The sequence below is a fragment of the Bufo bufo genome, chromosome 1 (genome assembly GCF_905171765.1).
Source record: "Bufo bufo chromosome 1, aBufBuf1.1, whole genome shotgun sequence".
Taxonomy (NCBI): Eukaryota; Metazoa; Chordata; class Amphibia; order Anura; family Bufonidae; genus Bufo; species Bufo bufo.
The window spans coordinates 765,146,144-765,164,392 of NC_053389.1; the positions used below are offsets into that span (position 1 = coordinate 765,146,144).

At 47.0% G+C, this 18,249-nt stretch overlaps 1 protein-coding gene across 6 annotated transcripts in view; it reads left to right on the forward strand.

Annotated features, from left to right (window-relative positions):
• WIZ (WIZ zinc finger) overlaps positions 1-18,249 on the forward strand; it is a 62,984-nt gene that overhangs the window by 38,435 nt on the left and 6,300 nt on the right. For 3 of the 6 annotated variants that reach the window (XM_040414717.1, XM_040414719.1, XM_040414718.1), the window contains 3 exons: positions 8,152-8,415; positions 8,766-9,518; positions 17,354-17,701. In XM_040414717.1, the coding sequence (XP_040270651.1) occupies positions 8,152-8,415; positions 8,766-9,518; positions 17,354-17,701 (1,365 nt within the window). The remainder of the gene's footprint in view (positions 1-8,151; positions 8,416-8,765; positions 9,519-17,353; positions 17,702-18,249) is intronic. The other 3 variants (XM_040414722.1, XM_040414720.1, XM_040414723.1) reach the window with 3 other exon arrangements.

Consider the following 18,249-nt stretch of genomic DNA (forward strand, 5'->3'; position numbering starts at 1 on the left):
TGATTTAATAAGTTACTGTTTCCGTTTCCAATCCGCAAAAAACGGATCGCATACGGAAACCATATGGATACGTTTTGTGGAATAACGGAAGAGGACTTATATCAGAGAAAAAAAACCGCAAAAAACAACGGTCGTGTGCATGAGCCCTTATTCTAAGGCCTCTTTCACACGAACGATACGGATTGTGTAAGGGTGCGTTCATTGAAACCTAGACCTTTTTACGAGCATGTTCAGTCAAATTTTGTCTGTAATTGCGTTCAGTTTTTCCGCACGGGTGCAATCAGCTTTGAGTTTTTCACGCGCGTTTACCAATCATCACTAGTGAAAAACGCACTGCGTCACCAGACTACATCCGGATGCCATGCGTTTTTCACTGAAGCCCTATTCACTTCTATGGGGCCAGGGCTGCATGAAAAACGCAGAATATAGAACATGCTGTGATTCTCACAAAACGCAGAACTGATGCGTGAAAAACAACGCTCATGTACACAGACCTATTGAAATGACTGGGTCTTGATTTAGTGCGGGTGCTATGCGTTGCCTTCATGCATTGCACCCGCGCGGGAAAACTCGCTCGTGTGAAAGGGGCCTAAGTCCGTGATACTGCGTCCATAGTGTCAAGCTGGTTCTGAAGAGAAATCCCTACCTAGTCCTCTGGAGTCTCTTGGGGGATCACGTTTGACACTGTGGGGGGCTGTGGTTGTAATGGATGAACAGTAAGAGGTCTGCCATAGTGACAGGGTCTCTTTACAGGGCAGTTGCAGAGATGTCTTGCTCTGTAAGCGTTGGTGCTAGGATTAGGGTTCCCACCATGTAAAGACAATATAAGGGCTCATTCAGACGACCGTATCCGTTTTTGCGGTCTGCAAAACACGGATACCGTCGGTGTTTGTTTTGCATTTTGCGGAACGGCCGGCCCTATGATAGACATGCCTATTCTTGTCCGCAATTGCGACAAGAAGAGAAAAAGTTCTATCTTTTTTGTGGGGCAACGGAACACTGTGTGCTGTTTGCGTCTTTTGCACCCTCATTGACATGAATGGTTCCACAACATTGCAGAACGGATGCGGACACATATACAGTTGTGTGAATGGCCCTAAACTGAAGGAATTCTGATGCATTTCCATGTGTGACTCCAGACTTTCCAGGCGCTGATTCTTACGTCTCTTCTCCGAGCAGCATTTGTTTGATGAAGGTCCCTCAGGAAATCACACATTGCATCAGAATTCCCTGGAGCGCTGGAGTCTTTTATACATTTGCAGTATGTTGATAGGCCATAAACATGTGAGCGCGCCTGCACCCCTCTGATCTAGGGACCAGATTTATGGGAAAACTGCTCTCTGCCATGTTACGCGTGTGGTGATATTTGGTGGAAAATCTCAAAGGGAACCTGTCGTGTTGTACAGTCCTTTCTGAAAACTGCAAATTATGGAGCAGCAGGAGCTGAGCACATTGAATTGTGGGGTAAGATTCAGTATTTTAGTCATGGATATCTGTTTTTGTCTTAGGAGTCCAGTGGGCGGTCTTATTAGTCGGTGACGTTCATACAAGGAAGGCCATCACACCCTCTGGACTCCTAGAAAGAGCAGGGATGTACATGAATTACATGTTTTACTGGATCTTTTGCATAGAACTGTATGTCAGACTGCTCAGCTCCTCCTGCTCTATAACCTGCTGCCTGCAGATTTGCTAGTGGGAAATCCTGATTCATCATTTGGTGTAATCATAAGACTTGTCCTTGATCTGATGTGTGAAGTTGTATCGGGCTACAGAGGTCGGCAGACCCATCAGGTGTCACCCACATGGCTGCTACACCCAGCAGGGGCGGGAAGTGATGAGGTTGTGCAGACGGGTGCTGGGAGGAGAGGGGTCTGCAGAGACTTGAGGCTGGATTACATCCACCGATTATCAGGCAGAACATTGCTGACAAGTGTTCATAGTAATGCTCGTTAGCGATGTTCTGGCAGTGTAATATTGCCGTTGATTATCCGTCGAGCAAACGCTCATTCATCGGGCAATCGGAATCTTTCAGCAGGTTTAAAAATCGCTTGCCGGCAGTAGATTGTGCCGTGTAATCACGATCTGAACTGGCAAACAACTAGTCACAATGGAGATGAACGATAGCATAGCGATGGCTACTCCCTATACTACTCCACTGACGAGCAGGCGATTGCCGGTAGGGAACGCTTCCCTCCCGACAGTTGTCTGGCTGATCGGCTGGTGTAATACAGCCTTAACTTCATATTTCTTTCTTTTGCCGTCTCCAGTTACAGTAAATAACCTCGGTTGTCCCTGTGGGTCATTTTCTTCAAGCGGCAACCACCAATGATAATTAACCTTTTAATACAGGAGGCGGGTGCCGGCAGCAGATCAGCGGCAGTTAACCCCTCAGGTGCCGCTGATTGCAGCTCCCTGTCAGAGGCAGGGTGCCGGCTATGTGATTCTGCTGCCGGCACCCGCCTCCTGTATTAAAGGTTAAAGAGGACCTTTCATGGGTCCAAACATTGTAAACTATCAATCGGGATATGTAGAGCGGCGCCCAGGGATCTCACTGCACTTACTATTATTCCTGAGTGCCGTGCCACTCCGTTTGCCCGCTTTGGCACCCGGTATATTCTCCCGCTCTGTATGCTAATTTCTAGCATTGGAGCAATGGGGAGGAGATTGCTCTTTTTCTCAATGGGCGTTCCTTCTCCCTGGCTGTAGCGCTGTCCAATCAAAGCGCAGAGCGTCACAGCCAGGGAGAAGAAGGGCAGTCTCCTCCCCATTGCTCCAATGCTAGCAGTTAGCATACAGATCTGGAGACTATACCGGGGGCCACAGCGGGCGAACGGAGCGGCACCCAGGAATAATAAGTTCAGTGAGATCCCTGGGTGCCGCTCTACATATCCTGATAGTTTACAATGTTTGGACCCATGAAAGGTCCTCTACTATCATTGGTGGCGCAGTGTGCCCGCCCCTCCTCCGCCTCTCTCTCTTCTTATTGGCGGCGGCACAGGGGGAAGGGAGAGAGTGACTCCTTCTCCCCTGTGCTGCTGAGGGAACATGAGCGCACTGACAGCAGCCCGCTCATGTTCTCTGATGCTAGGCTGCGCAGTAGGGCAGCCTAGTATTGATAAATGTCCAAATCCTGGTATCGTATTGATACCGGGACAAAAGTATCGATTGGGTATCGATATTTCGATACCTGCAACAACCCTGCTGATGCTGCCACCCATTTTATTTTTTTATTTTTAAACATTGCCCCTACGCTCCCCTGAAGTTTTCCCACTCAGTATGTTAATAATGAGCATCGGGAACAGGGAGCAGGAGCCAGGGTTTCTCAATGGGTGTCTCCTTTGCCCTGGCTGTGCCGCGATCCAGTCACATCGGAGAGCGTCACAGCAAGGTAGGAGGAGACGCCCATTGAGAAACCCTGGCATCTCCTCCTCCCTGTTTCCGATGCTCAGTATTAACATACTGAGTGGGAAAACTTCAGGGGGGCGTAGGGGCAATGTTTATATACCGTATATGCCGGCGTATAAGACGACTGGGCGTATAAGATGACCCCCAACTTTTACACTGAAAATATAGAGTTTGGGATATACTCGCCGTATAAGACTACCCCTTTTTCAACACACACCAAAGAAAAATTTAAAAAGCATTAGATCTGATTTCAATATGGTAATTTTAATTCAAATAAGTATGACATGCTGTTTGCATGCCATCCCTGCATCCCACCACCATCCCTAGGTACCACTGCCATCCCATGGTATCACCACCATCCCTGCATCCCACCACCTTCCTTGTCCTCCCTCCCTGCCTCCCAGACCCTAAACATGTGCCACCTATACCCTGAACATGTTTTTGTTATGTTATTCTTCATATTCACATTCACATATGCACATCTGCGCCGCACTTAGATACGCCGCACGGAGATCTCGCACATGCGTAGGAGCGAGATGCGAGCGTCCGGGAGGATGGCGGTACAAGGAGCATACAAGGTACAGAGCAGGGGGGGGGGGGCATACAAGGTACAGAGCAGGGGGCGGTATACAAGGTACAGCGCAGGGGGGGCATATGCCGTGGGTTACATCGCAGCTCTCAGCTGCTGGGGATACAAGGCAATAGCCCGTGCTCTCTCTGTTGATAATTCGGGCGTCCCGGCACTGCAGCTCCCGCCATACCCGGCGTATAAGACGACCCCCCACTCTAGAAAATATTTTCTAGGGCTCAAAAGTCGTCTTATACGCCGGTATATATAAAAAAAAAAAAAACGGTGGCAGCATCAGCAAGTACAGGTATTTAGCTCCTATAATTAAAACAGATGAAAGGTCCTCTTTAAAGGGAATCTGTCACCTGCTTTAACCATTTTTAAGCTGGCACCATCGCTATGTGGACTAAAGTACCTTTTTTCCAGCAGTCTTCATTTTACTTGATTTCGTTTTGTAGTTTTGATATAAAAGCGCTTTTTTTGATATGCTAATTAGGGTCCAAGGTGCCCAGAGGGGCGTTTTTTTCCCTCTCCGGAGCCCAGTGACGCCCCCCCTGCAGTGCCCAGCCCGCCTTAATTTGAATTCCAAGAATGCCTCCTGATCATCAGATAACCTCCCACAGCCTGGCAAATGGTTCCGCCCCCTCCCCACGTCATAGTCTACCTTATAGAAATGCCCCGTCCTTCTTCCTGTCTGCGGCCAGAAAACTCGTGCAGGCGCAGTACCGCCTGCGGCCTGCGCCTGTGCGATCATCAACCTCCTGAGGGCAACAGCCTCAAAAGTCTCACTGGGCATGCGCCGAGCCCAGTGATGTGACCTGAGCGCTGTTGCCCTCAGGACGTTGATGATCGCGCAGGCCGCAGGCGGTACTGCGCCTGCGCAAGTTTTCGGGCCGCAGACAGGAAGAAGGACGGGGCATTTCTATAAGGTAGACTATGACGTGGGGAGGGGGCGGAACCATTTGCCGGGCTGTGGGAGGTTATCTGATGATCAGGAGGCATTCTTGGAATTCAAATTAAGGCGGGCTGGGCACTGCAGGGGGGCGTCATTGGGCTCCGGAGAGGGAAAAAAACGCCCCTCTGGGCTCCTTGGACCCTAATTAGCATATCAGAAAAAGCGCTTTTATATCAAAACTACAAAACGAAATCAAGTAAAAAGAAGACTGCTGGAAAAAAGGTACTTTAGTCCACATAGCGATGGTGCCAGCTTAAAAATGGTTAAAGCAGGTGACAGATTCCCTTTAAGCATTTTAGAGGGCAAGGTGTTTATCACAACTGGTGGAGATTTTAAGTTTATAAAGGACCATTGAATATTAGAGCTGGAATCAGACTGGTCTCTGTGGGCAGCGGCTCCTTTTTCCCTTTCACACCAGTTGTGATAAGTCTCCGATGAATCTCCCATAGATGTTTATGGGGCAGGATTCAGACACTGTAGATTGAGGTCTTTGGACACAAAGTAGTAAAGGACATTTAAATATAAATTTATTGTTGGAATGACTTCCGCCAGAATTCTTATTGCCTTTGACTGCTGGGCTAGAGCAGCATCCACTGGTCAGGGTATCTGCCAGAATCTGTCAGACATTGGAAAGGGAACATAGTGTGTACAGAGCCTCAAACGCACACCCATCTTATATGTGGGTGTTAGGCTCCATTCACACATCCGCAATCTTGATCCCGAAAAAAATAGAACATGTCCTATTCTTGTCCGCAATAGCGTACAAGTATAGGCATATTCTCTTAGTGACGGCGATGTGCGGTTCGCAAAATGCGGAACGCACATTGCCGGTGTCTTTGTTTTGTGGATCCGCAAAACACACACTGGTGTGTGAATGGAGCCTTAAAGGGGAGTTCCCATCTTGTAAAGTGATGGAATATTGCTAGGATATGGCATTGCAGCACCAGTCCTTATACAGCTCGTTGGCTGGAGCGCAGTTGTGCTGATTCAGTATTTCAACCCCTTCATTCTCAGTATCACTCTTAGGCTAAGTTCACACATCTAGGATTCAGTGCAGATCCTGGCACCACCAAATCGCCAGCTCTTGCCATTAGACAGCTGAGGTTTTGGGTCCCAAATCTGCCCCCACAAAACCAATCTCTTCCCGCGCAGAATAACACATGAAAACCAAACCTACTGTGAGAGCTCGGATTTCCCCCCTATAGTAATATGTCATCAGCTTGGAATACCCCCTTAGCTAAATATAGGTGGATTATTGGCTACATGGGGTGATCTCCTAACAAAGGCTACAGTTAAAGGAGTATTCCCATCAGATACAATGGGGGCATATCGCTAGGATATGCCACTATTGTCTGGTAGGAGAGGGTACCACCTCTGGGACAAGCACCTACACAGAGAATGGAGTGGGCAAAGTGGTGGCTAAAGGACCCCAGGTTTCCTGGGGTCTAGCCATCGCCAAGTCCTCTCCACATACAAGTGAATGGGAGCGCGCTGCGCAGTGCGCTCTCCACCACCTTTCCTCGCTCCATTCTCAGTGTAATGGTGGGACCTGCACCTATCAGACAATGGCGGCATATTATAGCGATATGTCCCCATTGTCTGTTATGGGAATACCCTTGTGACAGCTGCCATGCCTCCATTGCGGGGGACGAATAATAAAGTCCTATCTATAATCCTGCAGTCTGCCAGGTTTTACAGCGTAATTCACTGAAGTCATTTTCTTGGTATGGTCTCTGTAGGTTTTGCTCAGTAGACAGTCATTATGTCTTATTTCAATGTTTTTCATATAAACTACATGCGAGTTACTCTTAGGCTAAGGTCACACATCTAGGATTCAACGCTGATTTCTGTGGCAGATCCTGGCACCAACAAATCGCCAGCTCTTGCCATTAGACAGCTGAGGTTTTGGGTCCCAAATCTGCCCCCACAAAACCAGTCTCTTCCCGCGCAGAATAACACATAAAAACCAAACCTACTGTGAGAGTCCACAACTCCTCTGCAGCAGCATTATTGGGCACATGTGCCAATGAAGCTGGTACACCCCATATTCTCCCCATGAGCAGAGGGTATGCAGTGGCATAAGGTGTTCCATCATCAGCGCCTGATAAGCCCCAGTCTCATGTCCCGGTAAGTTAGATCTTCGTTTGCTATTCTTCGCAGGGACTGATTGATACTGGCAGGTTTGGGACCTTAAAAGAGTTTTCCAAGACTTTAAGGCCTCATTCACACACAGGTGGATTTTGACGGACCGTGAAAACCGTCCTGCTGAGTGCACAAGCTCACAGCGTTATTGGTTGCTTTGATGCCGTGCGTTTCGTGCCTTCGCCGCCGCTGTACAGTAATACACTCATATGATCCATACAAGTGTATTACTGTACAGCAGCACGAATCGCCCGGTGTCATAGCAACCAATAACGCCGTGCACTCGACAGGACAGGTTTTCACGGACCGTGGTCTGTGAAAGTCCACGTATGTGTGAATGAGGCCTTTTACTGATGACCTATCCCCTGGATAGTGTGGGGGTCTGACGCTTGGGACCCCCGGTGATCAGCTGGATGAGAAAGTAGTGGCGCTCCTTTGAGTGCTGCGGCCTTCTCGTGCCTTCATGACATCAGCGAGGGTAAATGATATTAAATAAGATTCTAGATACACGATGCATTAATTGTATGTCTGCAGAATAGAAGAATTTCCCATGATCCAGATTGATTTGTGTGTCTTATAGGCCTGTCTATATTACTAGCTGCCCACGTGCTGGTAACAGCTAGTAATGCACATTACTAATCTATTGACGCTGATGTCCGATAGTTTAATATGTATCATTTATGTTTACATGCCGGACCCCTGACCTGCCTGGCAATACTGCGCTAGAAACATGGCCGCTGATCGAGGGCTCTGTCCATCAGCGCACTCCATTCACTTACACTGGAATTGGACTGCGCATGGAGCGAATGGAGACCACTCATGGGCAGAACTCTCCACCAGCGGCCACAGCCAGGTTCATATCAAGCTATCAGAAGTCCATGCCGATAGCTTAATCATGCTTATTACTAGCTGCACGTGTGTGCAGTTATAGTGCGCCGCTAGTAATGTAAACTGGCCAACCCCTTTAAGTCAGGCTTTTAGCAGAAAATCGCCTTGCAGTAGTTGCAGGGTTGTAAGGCTTCTTAGTAGAAATGCCCTCGGCCTTCTCAGTAACTCAGTTTGTGATTGGTACCCCTGCCAGGCCCAGGTCCCACTACGTGCGAGTTATGCGGAGCATGCTTCGAGACCCGGAAGGGCTTATCCAGCCACGCGCGCTCCCACCTGCGGCACCTCGGGGTGCCAGCGTCGGAGAGCAGTGGGGCCCCCATTGACCTGCTGAACGAGCTGGCTAAACAGGGCAAGCTGCCGAAAGACGAGAGTTTATTGGGGGCCAAGAAGGTGGCAAGCCCCCAGCCCGGATCCCCCAAGGCCCAATGGGGGGTGGAGGACGGGCCTCTGAATCTGAGTGAGTGGTGTTGGGGGCCCTCTTTGGCCACAGGCTTTTTTTTCAGGGCTTTTGGGTGGGTTTGATGCAGGCACCTCTTGTACTATACAGCCTATTCTGCCCCTTTCTTACTTCATTCCTTTCTTCTTTCCTTGTTTCCATCCTCTCCTCTCTCTGTCGCATGTCACCTCCTTCGTCTCTTTCCTCCCTTGCATTATTTCCTTATATCCATAAACCCGTTATGTTTTTTTTTTTAAAAATCATGTATACATTTTTCATGCATCATCTTTCATTATTCACCCATTTCCTCATTTCGTTTGTGTTGTCTGTGGTTCCCCCACCTTCCCTCTTCCCGTCCCTTCATTTCACAGCTGTAGAAGGTGAAACCAGCAGAGAAAATGACTGTCAGTTTTGTGGTGCTTGGTTTGAGACGCGAAAGGGCTTATCCAGCCATGCCCGTGCTCACTTGCGCCACTTGGGAGTGAATGACCCGGATGCCAAAGGTCACGCAATTGCTGCTCTCAACTCTCTAGTCAAAAGTGACGAGTTCAAGAAGAGACTGTCTGGAGCCTTCCCGGCCGCTGACGACGGTCCTACCAAAGCTGCTGTTGATAGCACATCCAAAGAACCTGGCACAGAGCAAAGCACGTCAAAGGGAAAAGAAGCCAGCATTTTCACCAAGAGGACCGAAGGAGTCGACAAGGGGAGCGATGACTCTTCTGAAGAGGTCTCTGATGCCAGTCCTCGTTCTGTGCCAGCAGAGAGTAACTTAAAATTGTCTAACAGCACAGGTCCCATAGAGACTTCCGCACACTTCAAATGCCCCAGCGGGTCAGGAAACAGTACCCAGATAAAAATTGTTGAAGCCGGTGCCCCACGTATTCTGTCTTCTGAAGTTGGTCACCATACCAAACTGATGGAGGCTGGCAGCTCTCCCCGAAAGCCAGATGCTGTGCGCCTTCATGGCAAGATGGAACCCCCCCACCATCCCAAGCCCTCATTGACAGGGCATGCTCGTCCTAGTTCATCTATCACTCCACCTACCAAAAAGCTGAAGATGTCTCCTTCACCCTCCATGGAGTCTTACTGGTCACCAACAAATGTCTCGACTCCGCTTAATTTATGTAAGTATGACATTGTCTGCCTGATACATGGAGGGGAGAGTAAAGACGCCAGAAGTAGCCTCATATTTAGCCTTGATGATAGTTGGGCAGGGTCCCTATTAGGCACCTGTCTTTATCTTGGGGGATACGCTAACTGAAGTGAGGCAAAGAAGTGCACTCATTGTCCGGTAGTCTTTCGACCCTTAGTTTGATGTGGGTGCACCCGACATCTTTGCTTCAGTAGGGTGCTGTAAAGAGCACCCTCTGGCTACATTCTGTGAAGTGTAGGCTTCAGGCTTCTCATTAGCAGAGTAGCTGTACATAATGGGGGGATTGGTGGGGTCATACGTTGCCTCTCATACTAGGGAACTGTTTCGTACAGCAGAGGAATTAGGATTATCTCGCAGTTGTCAGTAGAAGACAATTAGTTTCTAGTACTTGTATAATTTTGAATGGGTGCAGCGATAAGGGCGCCCCATACACATGAGAAAAGTCAGTCTAACCCACCGATTTCGGCATCGCTGGGCGACTATCTTATGCATATGGGGGCCTCCCGACTCTTCGGGCAGGGAAGGAAGCACCGAGCATTTTCGTTTTTATCACCCAATACTTTCAGCTCCACCAGAAAATGTCTAGCAGGGGTTTACTGGCCATTGACAACACAGGCATGCTCAACTGCACCGAGCGTGCATGTGTATGGGGGGAGTCTTATGAAACGTTAGGTACCCTTTAACTAGTACTATGAATCTGTAGGGGTTCTGGCACCCCCTTGGTGAGGAAGTAATGGCTTATACTAGCAAGAACCCATTGATGTGTACTAGGGAATAGTTTACTGTGCAGCATGGCCACCACATACCGAAGGCTTCAATACTAGATATCAGGTCTCTCAACTTTTCTCTAAGGGTGTGTTCCCATGTGGCAGTTTTGTTGCCGAAATTTCTGTGACCCAATGGAGTTGGCAGAAGTAACCTCATTCGGATTTTCAGAAACTTCTTCAGCAGATCTGTCCCGTGTGAATGTATCCATAAGGTTTGCAATCAGTGGCGCAGGACTTGGTAGCTTCTTGTAATGGTGAAAGGAGACACCATTGCCTTTTCATAAGCTTAAGGGGATATGGGTGGCTTATCGCTAGGATATGCCATCAATGTCAGATGGCTACGGGTCCTATTTCCATAATAGGGCCCTTGACGTAAAGGAGGGCACACAGCGCATGCGTGACTTGCTCTCCATTTATTCCTATGGGAGTTCCAAAAATAGCCCAGCGAGCACCCCCTGCTGTTTTCTCTAGTCCCATAGCGGTGAGTGGAGCGTGCAAGCACCGCCGCATCGCCATTTGCTGCTGTAGGACTCCTGGAAATAGCTGAACTAGTGCTTGGCTGTTTTTGTAACTCCCATAGCGGTGAATGGAGGGAGGCCACAGTTGTGCGGCTGTTCTCTTTTCACTTTGAGGGATCCCATGCTGGAGACAGAAGCGGGTCTTACGTCTGGGACCGACAATTATCTGACATTGATGGCATATCCTAGCGATTTGTGATGAATGTCCCAGATGGGAATACCCCTTGAAAGGAGTTGTCTCACTTCAGTAAGTGGCATTTATCATGTACAGAAAGTTATTACAAGGCACTTACTAATGTATTGTGATTGTCCATACTGCTTCCTTTTGCTGGCTGGATTCATTTTTCCATCATATTGCTTGTTTTCATGATTACAACCACCCTGCAATCCATTAGTACACAGCAAGAAAGATAAAACGGCTCTCACCTGCTCTTCATCTACTATGAGCACGGAACAACCGCACTTGGATGCGGGTAAGTAGAAATCCAATAGAAAGGAAGCAATCCAGCTCAATGCGTAAACGGTGCAACGGTACTTTATTTCAGCGATTAAAAGTTAAACATCCAGTTTGACAAATCCTCGTCTACCGGTTTCGGACTGTTGTGATGTCTGCCCTTACTCATGACATGTCATGAGTAAGGGCAGACATCACAATGTCCCGAAACCGGTAGATGGGGATTTGTCAAACTGGATGTTTAACTTTTAACCCCTTAAGGACTCGGCCCTATTTCACCTTAAGGACTTGGCCATTTTTTGCAAATCTGACCAGTGTCACTTTAAGTGCTGATAACTTTAACCCCTTAAGGACTTGGGGCGTACCGGTACGCCCTATTTCCCGAGTCCTTAAGGACTCGGGGCATACCGGTACGTCCTAAGTTTAAATCGCGATTGCGGCGCCGCGGGGGTTAATCCGAACAGGATGTCCGCTGAAATCATTCAGCGGGCATCCTGTCACAACGCCCCCCGTATCGGCGATCGCCGCAAACCGAAGGTCAATTCAGACCTGCTGTTTGCGGCTTTTACCTGCGGTTGCGGCGGGTGTCGGCGGTTACATCGGGTCCGCATGCAGCTGTGGGGGGGACCCGATGGCATGGAAGGCAGCGCGATGTCTAAGGAAGGCAGCGCGCTGCCTTCCGGTGACGAGCCTGTGAGATCCAGCCCCCTGGATCTCATAGGCAGGAAGCTGTATGAGTAATACACACAGTATTACTCATAAAGCCAATGCATTCCAATACAGAAGTATTGGAATGCATTGTAAAGGAATATACCCCCCAAAGTTCAAGTCCCAAAGTGGGACAAAAATTAAAGTAAAAATAAACAAAAACGTCATTTTCCCCAAATAAAGATAAAAAAAATTGGTAAAGAATAGGGGGGGGGTATACATATCAGGTATCGCCGCGTCCATATCGACCGGCTCTATAAACATATCACATGACTTAACCCCTCAGATGAACACCGTAAAAAATAAAAACTGCTAAATAAACCATTTTTTTTGTCACCTTAGATCACAAAAAGTACAACAGCAAGCGATCAAAAAGGCGTTTGCCCACCAACATAGTACCAATCTAACAGTCATCTCATCCCGCAAAAAATGGTACCCTACCTAAGATAATCGCCCAAAAACTGAAAAAACTATGGCTCTCAGAATATGGAGACACTAGAAGATGATTTTTAATTTTTTTAAAAAATATATTATTGTGTAAAACTTACATAAAAAAAAAAAAGTATACATATTGGGTATCGCCGCGTCCGTATCGACCGGCTCTATAAAAAATATCACATGATCTAACCCCTCAGATGAATGTTGTAAATAACAAAACTAAAAACTGTGCCAAAACAGCTATTTCTTGTTATCTTGCCTCACAAAAAGTGTAATATAGAGCAACCAAAAATCATATGTACCCTAAACTAGTACCAACAATACTGCCACCCTATCCCGTAGTTTCTAAAATGGGGCCACTTTTGTGGAGTTTCTACTCTAAGGGTGCATCAGGGGGGTTTCAAATGGGACATGGTGTCAAAAAAAACTGTCCAGCAAAATCTGCCTTCCAAAAACTGTATGGCATTCCTTTCCTTCTGCGCCCTGCCGTGTGCCCGTACAGCGGTTTACGACCACATATGGGGTGTTTCTGTAAACTACAGAATCAGAGCCATAAATATTGAGTTTTGTTTGGCTGTTAACCCTTGCTTTGTAACTGGAAAAAAATTCTTAAAATGGAAAATCTGCCCAAAAAGTTAGATTTTTTAATTGTATGTCTATTTTCCATTAATTCTTGTGGAACACCTAAAGGGTTAACAGAGTTTGTAAAATCAGTTTTGAATACCTTGAGGGGTGTAGTTTCTAGAATGGGGTTTTTGGGTGGTTTCTATTATGTAAGCCTCCCAAAGTGACTTCAGACTTGAACTGGTCCTTTTTGATCAATTTTTCTGACTAATCAGGCATTTTTCAGACTGATCCGGATCCTGATCAGTCTGAAAAATGCATTGCAATACCGGATCAGTTTTTCCGGTGTCATCAGGCAAAACGGATCCGGTATTTATTTATTTTCTCATTTCTAAAGGTCTACGCATGCGCAGACCAGAAGGACGGATCCAGCATTCCGGTATTTTGAATGCCGGATCCGGCACTAATACATTCCTATGGAAAAAAATGCCGGATCCGGCATTCAGGCAAGTCTTCAGTTTTTTTCGCCGGAGATAAAACCGTAGCATGCTACGGTTTTCTCTTTTGCCTGATTAGTCAAAATGACTGAACTGAAGACTCTCCATTCAGAATGCATGGGGATATGCCTGATCAGTTCTTTTCCGGTATACAGCCCCTGTGACGGAACTGTATGCCGGAAAAGAAAAACGCTAGTGTGAAAGTAGCCTTAGTGTTTCCATAGTCTGTGAGCCATAATTTTTTCAGTTTTTGGGCGATTACCTTGGGTAGGCTATGATTTTTGCGGGATGAGTTTTATTGGCACTATTTTGTGGTGCGTATGACTTTTTGATCGCTTGCTATTACACTTTTTGTAATGTAAGGTGACCAAAAAATTTTTTTACACCGTTTTTATTTAAAAAAAATTGTGTTCACCTGAGGGGTTAGGTCATGTGATATTTTTATAGAGCAGGTTCTTACTGATGCGGCGATACCTAATATGTCTACTTTTTTATTTATGTAAGTTTTACACACTGAATTCTTTTTTTAAACAAAAAAAAATCATGTTTTAGTGTCTCCATAGTCTGAGAGCCATAGTTTTTTTTTGAGCTTTTGGGCGATTATCTTGGGTAGGGTATGATTTTTGCGGGATGAGATGACGGTTTGATTGGCACTGTTTTGGGGTGCGTTTTTTAAACCGTTTAAATTTTTTTACGGTGTTCACCTGAGGGGTTAGGTCATGTGATATTTTTATAGAGCAGGTTCTTACAGACGCGACAATACCTAATATGTCTACTTTTTTAATTATGTTTTAGTGTTTCCATATTCTGAGCCATAGTTTTATTTTTTGGGCGATTGGCTTAGGTAGGGCTCATTTTTTGCGGGATGAGGTGACTGTTAGATTGGTACTATTTTGGGGGGCATGCGCCTTTTTGATCTCTTGGTGTTGCACTTTTTGTGATGTAAGGTGACAAAAATGGCTTTTTTTTACACTTTAAATTTTTTTTCATTTTTATGGTATTTATCGGACAGTGCGGAACATGTGATATATTTATAGAACTGGTCATTACGGACGCGGCGATACCTAAAAATTTTTTCTTTCTGTTTTTTATTATAAAATAAGGAGAAAGGGCTTTTTTTTTTATTTTTTTTACTTTTTTTCTTTACTTTATTTCTGAACACTTTTGGGGGTCTGATCCCCTCTGCAATGCATTACAATACATTTGTATTGTAATGCATTGCCTGTCAGTGTATGACACTGAATTATACACAAACAGGTTGCCTAGGAGACCCAGCCTGAGGCTGGATCTCCTCGGCTCCTGTAGAAGGCAGGTCCCGATGCCATGCAAGGCATTGGGAAGCATCTGCATGGCATCAGGCTGCCTTCTGAGACATCGAGTCCCTGCCACAGCAGCGCGGGGACTTATTGCGCTCACTCAAACACAAACCCCTTCTATGCCGCGGTCAGGGGTTAATCCGCAGCGATCGCCGTTACGGGGGTGGGGGTGGGGGGGTCACAGGACCCCCCCGCATTGACCCAGGGTGCCTGCTGATTGATTTCAGCATGCACCCAGTTCCGATCACCGCCTGCCGGTGATGGGAAATACACCAGTACCAGTGTCCTTAAGAGGTTAATCGCTGAAATAAAGTTCCGTTGTACCGTCTACGTATTGAGCTGGATTGCTTCCTTTCTATTCAATCCATTAGTGGTGGTCGTGCTCAGAAAAAGGTGTCGGCCTCTCTGGTGACCAGCACCGCGGCAGCTCATAGACTAGTGATTTTTCCCATAGCGCGCAAGCACTGCCACCACTGCTGGATTGCAGGGTGGACGTAACCATGGAAACGAGCTGTGTACAATGTGATGGAAAAAGTACTGAAGCCAGCAAAGGAAGCGATATGGACAATCGCAATACATTAGTAAATGCCTTGTATTAACTTCCTCTACATGATAAATGTTATTTACTGAAGAGACAACCCCAAGGAGCCTGGGATGACAGCTGGCAATTACTCCAGTATTCTCCTACCAGTGCTGTGTGCACTGTAATGGTCAGTAGCCAGCAATGAATGCAGACTAGTAGCACTGCAGGGGCCGTTCTCTTGGCAGGGTCACCAGATCTTTGCATTTGTGATGGTTATTAATCTTTCCTGTTTGCTTTTTCCCCCTTTTTTTTTTGCTGCATGATTTTTGCGTTCAGAGCTTTTGCCCTCTGGTTTGTGCATGGGATGCTTGTGTGTGAGCTGTGCGTATCACATGCTGCCTACACTAACGCGCTTATTTCTGCGACTAATATCAGTGCTCGCCTGATCCCCACTGCAATATATTGGCTTTTAATCCCCACTACCATTCTGTGAATCTTTTGTGCCACTCATACCAAGACCTACGACTCTTGAGGAAACCTTCTTTCCTACAAAGGTGGAGGAAGACCACCTCCTAAATCATGGAAGGCGGTTAGTAGTGGCAGGAATGTGTTTGACCTTACTATGGCAGGCGTCCTAAATTTAACTTATGTACGGATATTTTAACGTCGATCCACCATCCAGTAAGCACCATTGATTCCAGGGCGCTGTACATGTGTGGCAGACTGGTACCCTACCCACGGGGGCTTACAATCTATAATGGGAGGGGCCAAGAGACAGGTGAGGGTAGTAGCTGCTCCGACGGCTGTCTAGTGCAGCAGGGTTACTGTAGGTTGTCTGCTTTCCTGAAGAGGTTAGTTGTCAGGTAGCTTTTGAGAAGGTGTCGATCCGAGGACAGCGTTTGATGTGGTGGTTTAACGAAATCCTGAGCATGAGGGGTGCCCAGCAGAAATCTGAGACTAAGTGTGTGACGATCGGAGATTAGGTATGGAGATCAGAGACGTATGAAGGGGACAGGTTGTGGCCGGCATTGAACGTCTTTTTGGGATGTTTAAAAACTGGCATAATAATACGCCTATTATAGGGCTCCCTGGACTGAGTGGGCACCATGTGTTTGCTGCCACGGCACCAGTGAGGCTGGGAGACCCTGTAATTGGCAGGTGGCAATGGATTTTCACCCACAACTGGGCAGAGTAATAGTGCATCTGGTCAAGGCTTCCCCAGTGATTACCAGGGCTTCAGGGAGCCAGACCTGTGGCCACTTTTCCCAAGATTCAGATATTGATGACCTATCCTGAGAAGAGGATGTTCTTGACCCTGTGAATTGAGCTGTTCCATAAACTTTTTGTTTTAAGGCTTAGCGCACATCTGCAGAGGTTCTGGCAGGAAGAAATATATTGAGCGGCAAAATGCTGGCGTTTGTGCTTGAACCCGATAGATCTTTTTTATAAGTGAATGTGATCCGGCAGGCGTGGGCATATGCCAGATCCAGCAATTCCGGTATTCTGTTCTTATGCCAGAATGTGCAGATGTGAACCTAGCCTGAGATACGTAAAAAAAAATCTACCGAGGAAGATGGAGCAGAACCTTCTTATGTAAATAGAGTTTGCATTGTACTTTCCATTGTCTTGCATGGCTCAAGCGAGCAACTTGCCTTTATCCTGCGTCAATTTCTCTGCTTGCAGATGGTCTTCCAGTTTTGTTTTTTCCCCCCTATGATTATTACTGATGCCGGTCAAAAGACTCAACGCTTTGCTTCGCTACTGACCATTGAATCTAAATGCTTGTGATGCTTCATGGTCTTGTTTGGTGCACACCTAGATGTGGCTGATGTGGGCACCTCAGCATCCCGCTCAGTTATACTAGTGCCCGAAATGTGTAAGTTATCCTTGAAGGGCATTTAGATGATATGTTTTATTAGAATAGGCTAAGCCACGTGAGTGCGTGGAAACCCTATTTCTGCCCCATGCCACAGTTTTGTTTTCCAAGGCTACCATTCATTTGTTATCCCCTCCTTCCTCAGCCCCAAGTTCGGAAGAAGTCCGCTGCGAGTTCTGCGGCGAGTTCTTTGAGAACCGAAAGGGCCTGTCGAGCCACGCACGCTCCCACCTGCGCCAGATGGGCGTCACAGAGTGGCATGTCAACGGCTCGCCCATCGACACCCTGAGGGAGATCATGGCCACAGGGAACTGCCCCAGATCGGCCAACAGAATTGGAGGCCCGGACAAGCACCTCTCACATCATCCTCCCTCTTCCCCTTCCGGATCCCACTCATTCAGTGGGATATCTCAAACAATGCACCGCAAGCCACCTCGGCTTACCACCTTCACAGCCAGCGAGTGGCCCACCGATCTGTCACCTCTGAACTTGTGTAAGTGGGCCAGTATTCCGCAAGCTCTACATGTACATTGCTCGTCATCTTCATCGCTTCCCATCTTGTCTGTTGCATTCATCTATTAGTCAGTGACCCTTTCCTCTTTACGAATATCGCTTTATTAGGGGCCAGGCTCATGACTTGGTTTATTGGCGCAAGGGTAGAGAGCTTGTATTTACGTAGCCTTTGTAGACCATAGGCATATTTAGCTTTGTTGAAATGTAAGGTTTATGGCGGTTTTGCATTTTTACTATGCTTTCAGAACTAGTACCGGGGGGGGGGGGGGGGCTGACTTTGTGTCATCTGCAGTGGAAATGGCTTCTCGTTCCTTTTTATAGATTTTTATAGTGGAAAGTGCTTGTGGTCTAGAATGCCAATTTGAAAATGTACCCACCCTTCTGATAGAAGTCCAGTGAGATACAAGGGAAGGAAAGCGGAAAGGGAGCAGCGGGCATCCAACCCAAAGTTTGATATTCTGTTATACCAAACTCTCTGCATATTTAGTCAAAAAGTTAAGGGAAAGACTTGGCTCAGTTAAACGCAGT